The 12,149-nt window shown below is 39.1% G+C and overlaps 1 protein-coding gene across 1 annotated transcript in view; it reads right to left on the bottom strand.

Moving 5' to 3' along the window:
* Window positions 1-3,201: 3,201 nt before the first annotated feature.
* Window positions 3,202-12,149, bottom strand: part of LOC126176188 (uncharacterized) — a 48,490-nt gene continuing 39,542 nt past the window's right edge. The window contains exons 4-5 of the mRNA XM_049923333.1: window positions 10,036-10,158; window positions 3,202-4,819 (exon numbers count right to left, since the gene is read on the bottom strand). Of these exons, the coding sequence (XP_049779290.1) occupies window positions 4,425-4,819; window positions 10,036-10,158 (518 nt within the window). The 3' untranslated portion in view covers window positions 3,202-4,424. The remainder of the gene's footprint in view (window positions 4,820-10,035; window positions 10,159-12,149) is intronic.

The raw sequence follows: 12,149 nt of genomic DNA, 5'->3' as shown, positions 1-12,149 counted from the left end.
TGGCGGAAATTTGAAATTAGCGGAGATTGAGGCCTGGTGGATAACGGGAAGAGAGGATATATTGAAGAGCAAGTTCCCATCTCCGGAGTTCGGATAGGTTGGTGTTAGTAGGAAGTATCCAGATAACCCGGACGGTGTAACACTGCGCCAAGATGTGCTGGTCGTGCACCAAGGCATGTTTAGCCACAGGGTGATCCTCATTACCAACAAACACTGTCTGCCTGTGTCCATTCATGCGAATGGACAGTTTGTTGCTGGTCATTCCCACATAGAATGCATCACAGTGTAGGCAGGTCAGTTGGTAGATCACGTGGGTGCTTTCACACGTGGCTCTGCCTTTGATTGTGTACACCTTCCGGGTTACAGGACTGGAGTAGGTGGTGGTGGGAGGGTGCATGGGACAGGTTTTACACCGGGGGCGGTTACAAGGGTAGGAGCCCCAAACCACCTTCCCTACCCTCTGGCTCCTACCCTTGTAACCGCCCCCGGTGTAAAACCTGTCCCATGCACCCTCCCACCACCACCTACTCCAGTCCTGTAACCCGGAAGGTGTACACAATCAAAGGCAGAGCCACGTGTGAAAGCACCCACGTGATCTACCAACTGACCTGCCTACACTGTGATGCATTCTATGTGGGAATGACCAGCAACAAACTGTCCATTCGCATGAATGGACACAGGCAGACAGTGTTTGTTGGTAATGAGGATCACCCTGTGGCTAAACATGCCTTGGTGCACGACCAGCACATCTTGGCGCAGTGTTACACCGTCCGGGTTATCTGGATACTTCCTACTAACACCAACCTATCCGAACTCCGGAGATGGGAACTTGCTCTTCAATATATCCTCTCTTCCCGTTATCCACCAGGCCTCAATCTCCGCTAATTTCAAATTTCCGCCACTCATACCTCACCTGTCATTCATCAACATCTTTGCCTCTGCACTTCTGCCTCGACCGACATCTCTGCCCAAACTCTTTGTCTTTAAATATGTCTGCTTGTGTCTGTATATGTGTGGATGGATATGTGTGTGTGTGCGAGTGTATACCCGTCCTTTTTTCCCCCTAAGGTAAGTCTTTCCGCTCCCGGGACTGGAATGACTCCTTACCCTCTCCCTTAAAACCCACATCCTTTCGTCTTTCCCTCTCCTTCCCTCTTTCCTGATGAGGCAACAGTTTGTTGCGAAAGCTTGGATTTTGTGTGTATGTTTGTGTTCGTTTGTGTGTCTGTCGACCTGCCAGCACTTTCATTTGGTAAGTCACATCATCTTTGTTTTTAGGTATATTTTTCCTTCGTGGAATGTTTCCTTCTATTATATATATATATATATATATATATATATATATATATTCAGGCAAACTACATATCAAAAAATACTGAGCAAGTACAGAAAGCACCAAAGAGATAATCGGTAACAAATAATTCCTTAAGACAATACAAAAATATAAAATATTCAATAAACAATGTCAACTGCCACCAAGGAATTTAAAACACACACACACACACACACACACACACACACACACAAATATTGCCTAATCCCCAGACTCTCAAGTCTTTATTTCACTGATGACAATGCACTCCATGACTGATCAAAGAAATACCCCTCTAAATTGTTAAAACCAACAGCTGTTGTGTCACCTCATCTGATAACTGCAGTGCAATTTGCAACTGACAGCTGAATGCTTTCATTGTGCAACAATCCTATATGGTAGTTAACCAACAACATTACTGGAATTAAAAATTTCTCACTATTAAAAAATGGTATTTCCGACACTGTGCTCCATAGAAACTATAATAATAATAAGACTCCAGCGCTTAGAGTATCTTTATATCAATAAATCTCTAGCATCCCCCATAGCTTTGCTTTCTGAGTAAAGGATTCTACTGAGCCAAAGGAAAAAATCTACGACTATTGATGCATTTAGCTATGCCACGTAATAAAAGAGGCAGCTTGCAACCCGAATGATTCGTCACGTTACTTTTAAACAACGACCTTCCATTTCTTGATGGTTCAACATGGCAAGTGTTTAGTACTAGGCAAAATTAATGTAGAGTAACTACCAGAAAAGATGATAAGAATCACGAAATCTGTATTTCATTTACAAGTCTCTTCATGAAGGAATGTGAGTTTTCAACTTTAGAATTCTCTTTTTGAATTGTACCTTTGTATTGCATGGGATTGTCTGATTCCCCACATAAACAGAAGTAATGTCAAAATTCTGATGACCACTGTGCTTCTGTATTGTAAATCCTATTGTATCTCTCCTTTAAGTAATCAGGGCAAACGGATCACTGGACGTACACCTGACTGTTTCAACGAGAATTTTTAATTTACAAATATCCTTCCACCATCAAAACTGGAAAATGGCACAGTAACATCATAAGTTGCTATTCAACAAATACCTATTAGTAAACCATCGGACAATAATTACTTAAACAAATGCCAAAAATATCAATGATAGCTACATCATAAAAATTACCCTTATGTACACTCCAGAAAACAAAAAATTCTGCAGATCCAAAACATATAACTATCTATCTAAGTATTAAGCCAAATAATATTCTTCAAAAGAGTTTTGTATCACTAAAAGCTCTTAGAGAAGGGGCATCCTGAAGTGTGGTGAAACAAAAGTGTAATCCAAACCAAAATTAACTAACAAGATATTCTGGAATGAATCGGACATTGCAGAAAGTATACCCAACAATAGAGTACCTAGATTACACAAAAAGAGAAAATAAGATCAGGTGTAACGTCTGAGTGACTCCATGGCAACCAAAAATAATATAGTCACTTTGATACACATGTTTGTTAAGATTAAAACAGTGTATATGAATGGGCGTGTGCATGTGCACACATGTATGCAGAAGGAAATTCAGCATGTATAACAATGTACACATCAAATGAAGGAGAAAATATACCAAAGGAAAATATTTAGGAGCTAAAACTTTCCAAGAACAAGGTTGCTACCAATAATTAAAACTCTTTCCAATTATTATGTTTTCTACTGCCCATCAATACCAGACGCTGCTGTTTACATCTTAACCTCTAAGCTGAAAGGAAGGAAATATAAACAATATCTAACAATTGTATTTGGATGTTTCTCATCCCTAAATGTGAATGTTCTTATAAACAAAGGGGTATTCTCCATTTAAACATTTGCAGGTATGTAATGCTGACACTACTCAGAAATGTATGTACTCAAGATCACAATTTAGCCACATATTTGGATAAGAGTTTTTCCACAGCACATTTGTCAAAGAATGGGTAAGTTTCTGCAACTGATTTGATCATATTTCCAAGAAAATGCCATGAGCTGCTGAACACTGCAAGTGTAACGAACTTACAATTTACATTAACACCACAGCAAATTTTATTTTACACATTTTAACAAGCAGAAATATTATTCAATCTGGGCTCAAGGATGATCACAAACCGAAAGCGAAGCTAAAAAACGATTCTGAGTCTCTGAGACACTGAAAAAGAGCATTTTGACTGAAACAATTTTAAACCATTGATTTACTGTTTCTGGCCGCCATGTATCGAGGAATTATTAGTAGTTATAATACTTGTGCCCAAGTAAAAGTACACAATGCTAAATACTGGGTGATTCAAAATTCCTATTACAGGCTTCTAGGGGTTGCAGAGGAGACTTACACTCCTCATGGTACACACAAAGCGGAGATAACGAGTTCTGATTTGTGTGCTGTAGGAGCACATGAATATTTTGAGTACTTGTCCTCGGGCTCTCATCTGTGTCCTCCTCAATGTTGAACGTGCAGCATGTCCACGGAACATCACAGCCAACCCTCCTACTTTCAAAAGTGCCAGTTTCTTTTAGCCGTTGTTGTAGTCAGATAAAGGTGTCATGTGGCGTCAGAATTACAACAGGGACTGACGACAGTGCCTTCTTCTCAACTTCTGTGCATACCATAACAGCTGAAGATTTGGAAGTTATCTGCTCTTCAAACTGATTTTACTACCAAACACTGAATTCCTGGGCACTGATTCCTTTCGAAAACTTTATCTACTAAGGCTCCTCCACAACCCCTACAAGCTTGTAATAGGAATTCTGAATCACCTTATATAGATTTCATAATCTCCAACATAAATGTTCCTGAAAAACTGGTCATTACAAACTTCAGATTACATGCTGCCTCTTTTCTTCATATGCTATAAAGGCCATACATTCAAAATTCATATTCTATAACTAACTTCATAGCATATCTGTAAAACTAGATAGCATAACCACAAAGTTGCAACCTCATACATATCAATGAAAGAGAGATAACAGGAAACTGACATGATGATCATAAAAAAATGGCATACAATGTCTCAAACTGCTGCTTTGAGAACATGAGATGCGAAAGTGTTTGATTCTTAGATTAATTTGATTCACCTCATCCAGAGTCAATGCACATGCTTCATCGTGATGGAAAGAGCGACTCGTAAGATGGTGGGAGGTCTTTGTCAGCTGCCAGATGTGCTGGAGGTGCTGATGGTGGCAAAGTAGCCACAGACTCAACCATCACAGATGTGGGGGGAAACTGAGATTGTGCATGTCCTGAACTCGACGATGTACGACCAAGAGGGCTACTTCCCCGATTGTAGGCAAGATGTTCTGCAAGTGCACCCGATTCAGCTGCTGAGACTGGAACTCGCTGGTGCGGAGCACTCCAGCAAGCTTTGTGACACCGTCGTAATACCCAGATGATTACAAGGAACAGCACAAATGCCAGGAGCACTGTTGCAACGGCACCAAGCACCACCTTTGTGCCTAGTCCACTCTTAGGCACCTTGGGTCCATCATCATCGTACTCTGCAAGATACAACACCTTACAAGAAGAGCCTGAAAATTTCATGAGCTAGACATTTATTAAATTTTTCCAACTATAATGCTTTGTAGCTTAAAGTGCAAAATTACAAATTTTGACTTTTTTCTCATTTTTGTCTAGAAGCCAGATCAGTTTCTTACTGAACTAAGTAACTTAATCAGTTCCACTTTTGTTTTATGCTTTAACAACAGGGGCTCTAACTCATCTAGACATTCTCATATAAACTGCTTCTCTATGAAAAACATTCTTTCACTTCAACCCCTGAAGAAACTTTGGAAACAGCCTATACACAACATGTGACACTGATGCATTCTTTCCCCATCCTTTCCTTACATGTCATGATTTTGAGAAGCTCTGGGAAGTACACACACACACACACACACACACACACACACACACACACACACACACACACAGAGAGAGAGAGAGAGAGAGAGAGAGAGATTATGAGTGACTTAGCAGATTGGAAAGTGTTGGCTACTGTTAACAATGGCATACCATAAAACTATGCAAGCCACTTTCTTGTCTTACAGTGCCGATTACCCACCTAACACAAAGCATTCTAGTTTCCTACCACCCACCAAGTTATAGCAGAGTATGCACTGGGGCAGCATTTTCACTTTCTGCAGTAAGAGCAGTGTTTGGGAGATCCATGCAGTTGATATGAGGGGGGGGGGGAGGGGGGGGGGGAACAACATATTTTCAACAGCAGAGAAAAAACAAATCAAATACAAATATGACAAAAACAATACATCGCTGAAAAAAATTTTGAAGTCTCTATGATTTCTATCTTTAGCATTGTGAGGTTTTCTTACCACACAGCAAGTGAAAGTGCTAACAAGTGCCAGATAATGAAATCTGGAAGACATGTTGAGTGAGAAAATATTTTCATTCAGTGGATGCACCAGGCTAGATGTGTTAATTTCTTCATGATGATAAGTAATCCAAGTGAAGGTAGCAGACTGTGAGAGTAATATGAAAGAATACAATTTTAGAGTCTTAGCAGGCTTGATGCTACGGTATCGTAAGTGCAATATATTTCATGCAGACTAATTTGGAGTTTTTTCAAACTCATGCCTGAGAAGTCTTGCACAGTGCAAAATGCAAATGATGCTGAATCTGAGCAATAACTGACTGACAGTACTGGGAAACTGAGGATGCTCATTATTGGTAAAGCAGCAAAACAAAATTGCCGTGGAAGTATCCAAACCAGTGATGAGGCTGGATGAGAGTATTTCAACTTACTGTATGTCCTCTAGAAGGGGGAAATATTGATAGCAGTAATCCTGATAATAAAGACAATCAGGAAATCCACAAAAAATTCAGTATCAAGCACTTGCCAAGATTTTTGTTTTCAATTACTAATAGTGTTATAACATCCAAGATATAGAATATTGATACAATGATAAATGTTTTTGCAGTATATAATGGTGCAGAATAAGAAACTGACTTTGAACTGACATCAGGACCTACAAACTGCATTGTTCTAGTAACAATTCTATAAATCATGAAACAATTATACTCAGAAATTAGATATGGTACCGCCCCCTTACCTTTTTACACTGACAAGATGCGTTGAATATAGTAACATATGCAGTTGTAGTTACAATGTTTTCTGTCCATGCAAAATTTTTTAAATTTTTCTATAGCTGATTAAAGTATCAAATGATGAAAACTCATTCACGTAAGATACACAAAAGGCTTAAGCCACAAGGAATCTGTGAATATATCCAAGACATCCTTCTTTCATTTCTCCTCCCCCCAGTCTTCATATCACCTCAAACCCCCATCAGCCACCCTGCAATTACCACCATCTCTTAATCAAAAAAATTATTTATTCAATGAAGTTTACAATGTCTATGAAAGAATTAACTTGCACTGTTGAAGCAATGAAACATGACAACAACAATTGTCTGCAGTAATAATATATCAATTCGTCAGCTTCCTCCAAAATTCACACACTGTTCTACAAAAGAGCCCCAATATTTTTTTTTTTTAAGGAAGCTATTCAAACTGTCAGGTTTTTGCAAACCAATCCTCCTGCTCTCATCCAGTGCACACATTTTCTTCTGTTTATCTTTAAATTCTTTAGTGTACTCACCAGGCAATTCAATAACACAGATTAGCCAACAAGACCACCAGTAACAAACCATAAGTATTTGGTTTTCAAAATGTCATTTTCTTCATCACACTAAAAATTTCGTAGGAAGGGAGAAAAATGAGAGTAATGGGGAGTGACAGATAAATCACAGGAAGACAAATGCAGTACACTTGGAAAAAAAGATGGTGTAGCTCATGTCATAAGTTTGCTTACATTCATCACCACAGCTCTATTCAACTTAGCATCACTTTTCAGAAGCAATAAGTAAGTGGCCCCATCCTACAAACCCAAGACAAACATTTTTCAGCGAGAGAGAGAGAGAGAGAGAGAGAGAGAGAGAGAGAGAGAGAGAGAGAGAGAGAGTACTGCACAGTATCTGCTCATGTAGCATAATGTGCAGTGCACTAGCTTGTGGAACAGGAAGGTGAGCCACACCAAGCTTAAATGGATTAATAAGGGCGGCTGGTGCACTGGCCAGAGAGGTTTTTAGGTGTTTTCCCAAACTCATTTAAGCAAATGCTAGGAATTTCCACCTCAGAAAACACAACACACAAATACTCTAGTTAAAATACAATCTCACAAATAATGTTTACACAATTCACAGACAGGTGGCACAAACAACTTCCTTCTGTTAGGTTATCTTGATGACTAAGACAACAATAAAGGCATCCGCCCACAAAGTTAAATAAAAAAAATTTGTCAAAACTTGAGTACCATAGATTCCATATCAAAAACAAAATTAATGCTAGTTAAAAGAAAGAAGAAAAAGAGTACTGTACAGTGCTGCATTACTGTTGTGTGTTAAGCTGTTGCCAAATGAAATACAATGAAAAAAAAAAATTGAAATTCAATAGATGCCACTTCACTAATTTTTTTTAAAAAAATAACAAGTGGATAGCGGTATAAACTATTTCACTACAGTTATTACTGGTTTTCTTATAAACAGCCCGTGGAGTGGTAGAATGGTAAGTCTCTTTTTTTAATTTTTTTTTGTGGTGCTACAAGAAACACGAAAGAACCACAGTGTAAAGAGCACATTTAGGCATGTGTGTCTATGAACTGCCTGCATGATTCTGAGGAACTCCTGTGGCTAGTAAGTCTCCCCCCCCCCCCCCCCTCTCTCTCTATTCGTTTAGTCGGTTCTGACCCTTCGTGACCCCATGAACCAAATCACGCCACTTTTTCCTGTCTTGCACTTTCTCCCGTAGACCTTCCAGGTTGGAACACATTGCTTCTGTGATGTCATCGATCCATCTCATCCTCTGATGTCCTCTTCTTCTAGTTCCTTCAATCTTCCCCAGCATTAATGTTTCTTCCAGCGAGGCATGCCTTCGCATTGTGTGTCCAAAGTAGGTCAGCTTTTGTTTTAACATTAGACCTTCCAGGGAGGAATCTGGTTTTATTTGGTCCAATATTGATCTGTTGGTTCTCTTTGCAGTCCATAGAACTCTAAGAAGTTTCCTCCAACACCACAATTCGAAGGAGTCAATTCTTCGCTGTTCAGCCTTTCTAATGGTCCAGGTCTCACATCCATACATCACAACTGGAAAAATCATAGCCCTCACAATACAGATCTTTGTTGCTAGGTTATACCTCTGGGCCTTATAACCTTGTCAAGGTTTGACATCGCCTGTCTACCGAGCAACAGGTGTCTCCGGATTTCATGGCTGCAGTCGCCATCAGCAGAGATCTGGGAACCAAACTAACTGAATGTGGTCACTACCTCCATGGTTTCTCCAGCTATATCACACAAATTGGTAGGTGTAGTTGCCATAATTTTTGTTTTCTTCACATTCAGCCTAAGACCGGCCTTTTCACTTTCGTCTTTCACCTTCAGCAAGAGTGTTCTCAATTCTTCCTCACTTTCTGCCAACAGGATTGTATCATCCGCATACCTGAGGTTGTTTACATTTATTCCAGCTATTTTAATTCCTGTTCCTCCTTCATCTAGCCTCTCATTCCTCATAACAGGTTCTGCATACAGATTGAGTAAGTACGGTGACAGTATGCAGCCTGGCCGGACCCCTTTCTGAATCTTTATCAATTTCGTTGTTCCATATTTAGTTCTCACTGTGGCTTCTTGGTCAAGGTATAAACTCCGTATCAGATGAATGAGGTGATCTGGTACACCCACGTTTTTCAGTACGTTTCACAATTTGTTGTGATCGACGCAGTCAAAGGCTTTGGCTTAGTCAATAAAGCAGAGGTACACATCTTTCTTGAATTCTCGTGCTTTTTCCATAATCCACCGAATGTTAGCAATTTGATCTCTAGTTCCTTCTCCTTTCCTAAATCCAGCTTGCTGTTCTGGTAGCTCTCGATCTAGATATTGGCGAAGTCTATTTTGTAAGATTTTCAACATAACTTTGCTAGCATGTGAAATAACTGTGATTGTTCGGTAATCTGAGCATTCTTTAGAACTTCTCTTCTTTGGAATGGGGATGAATACTGATCTTTTCCAGTCTTCTGGCCACTGCTGTGTGATACATATTTTTTGACATATTGAGTGCAGCACTTTCACTGCATCCTTTCCAGTGACTTTAAACAATTCTGCTGGTATTTCATCATGTCCACTAGTTTTGTTATCAGCCATATTTTCAAGGGCCCACTGGATTTCGCTCTCCAAAATATCTGGCTCTAGTTCTAAATTAACATTAACATCAGCAGTAGGAGCCCTGTCATTACACAGTTCTTTCTTGCATAGGTCTTCTACATATTCTGCCCATCTTTCCTTAACATCCACCAGTACATCAATGCAATACAGCTACATCCAAACTTATATATACAATTACAGAAATCCGTAATTATTGATACATGTTCAATTACCCGAAAGTTCCTAAATGCAATATAACATATACCGTACAGTTAAAAGGAAGTGACGCTTGATCAAGGTCCGCGTCACTTTCCATTTTTAACCAGACTTAATGTCTGAGAATGTAAAGAAATAATAATAATAATGCCACCTCTTGTCAGTCAGTTGTAAATGTGGGGCACCATCTTAAAATATACAGAAGAAGAATTACAGGCAAAATGAAGGGGAATTGGATGTGAGTAAGTTTGGTTTAAAAATAGACCTGCAATCAAACCAGTGAGACATACCTCCAAATGTGCAGTGCTCATCTAAACAACTTCCATACGGGCAGTTCACTATACTATCTGATTTGAATTCCTCAGGTATGCACTTGTCTTCTGCACAAACAAAAGCGTTCCGAGAAGAACAGGCTAGAAAAGTGAAGGAAAGATATTAGAGCAATAGATAAAAAGAGTGCTTAAATTAGTTTATAAACTGAACAACAACACAGTATACATATATCATTAATGTGAACAAATATGTGCTTTTTACAACATAGCTGAAACAAACATCATCTGAACCGGCACATTAATACCTCAACTTTTTCCATTTCATCCAAACTGGAGGACGGCAATTTCTATGTAACTTCTTTTTCTTGTACCTTTGTCCCAAATCAGCACAGGTCGACATGGTTAATTTAAGGATTGGCCAGATTCAAACAACTATATTGTAGTTAATAGGAACCTCCATTAATCAAAAGAGGATGAATTGCTCTTCTCACATTCTTTGCACGCATCTTAGTTGAAACCAATGTGTTATGGACAAGTCACTTACAGAAGTTGTTATTTATTTATTTTATTTATTTTTGGGTGGGGGCACATAAGAGATTTGTGACTGTATACTAATATACAACACAGCTTAAGGCTTAAGATTCTGTAGGTGAGTAACAGGCATGCTGTTATATACTTCTACCACAAGTAGACCAGTGTACGAATGACACTATCATGACACCAGTAATCATGTAACTTCAATTTTTGCCATATTTCAATAACCATAGCAAATGAGAAGTTTCGTTCCAAAAACAAAGCTTTCGAGTAATTCTTAATACAATGTTCGGTAAACTCATCAATAATCTTAATCCACACATTCTTTGTTTTGTTACTGCATGTTTAAGAAAACTTCAAATAATGTACAGTCGATATCTGCTAGTAGCCCTGACAGTTTTTTTAAGTCATTTTACACTAGACTCATAGTTCATCACAATCAGCAGATTGGGCCTCAGAACCCAAGAGCTTAAATATTTTAGTAGTCTCTATATTGTCTCACTGTCTCTCTGTGTGGTGAGCAGCAATCTATCCTTTCCATGTAGTTGTTATTCCATCCTGGACTTTCCAATGTTTGATTTAGTTCACGATAATCAATGGTTATGAATACACACTCACTAGTCAGTCTCTAAGGACATATTTCTGGACGAGTGAATTATTTTCCCACCTCTTCTGCATTGTACTTAAGAGAATTCTTAATGACAATGTTAACTTGCTGAACTTAAGTAACATGTTACATCAAGCAAGAGTAATTCATTATCGTGGCCTGTCATATCTCTTTCTATAATTTTGACTGGCTGCTTCAGTTACTGAACAGACACCTTCCATACGGTCTGATAAAGACTTCAAAAACTTTTAATGATGTTCTGTGTTCTTAAGTATTTCATCAAATTTTCATTGGATTGCCTGGGCATTTTGTGCCAAGATGATGTAACTATGTTTCTATCATTTGAAACACCATGTAAGAATACAAACTCAGGAGCTTAATCATGAGCTTATCGAAGGGTGACATGGTTCCTCTTCAGTTGTTCTTGTGTTATTTGTAAGTTATTTCTATTTTGATGCCAATGTTATAAAATGCAGTAAATTAAAAATACTTGCAAAGCACGTGCTGAGGTGGAACCATGTTAACCTTCAGAACCTTACTTGACTGTAGATAAATTCAGCATATGCTGTGGCAGCACCTGAACCTTATGTCCTGTTATTTAACAACAGAAAATCCAGGATGGAATAATGACAATATTATGAAAAGGATAGATTGCTACTCACCATGCAGTAGAAGCTCTCGGCCAAGGGACCTTTTTCTGAACTAGACAGCACACACACACACACACACACACACACACACACACACACACACACCACTGTCTGGCTGCCGAGCCCAGACTGCGAGCAACAGTGCATGATGGGAGAAATAATTTGGGTCGTTGGGTGGGTGGGATGGGTGTAAGCAGGAGGCTGGGGTGGGGAGTGGGAAGGATAGCAGGGTATCGGTGGGGAAATTTTGACTAATACTGAAGCCCCTATGTCTTCTATATCAACTTCAATTTCTTCTTCTATCAAGTCATCAAATAAGCCCTCCCAGTCATAGAGGCCTT

This window comes from Schistocerca cancellata, chromosome 1 (genome assembly GCF_023864275.1).
Source record: "Schistocerca cancellata isolate TAMUIC-IGC-003103 chromosome 1, iqSchCanc2.1, whole genome shotgun sequence".
Classification (NCBI taxonomy): domain Eukaryota; kingdom Metazoa; phylum Arthropoda; class Insecta; order Orthoptera; family Acrididae; genus Schistocerca; species Schistocerca cancellata.
The sequence above is the reverse complement of the archived record's forward strand: the minus strand, read 5'-3'. Positions and strand labels throughout refer to the sequence as shown.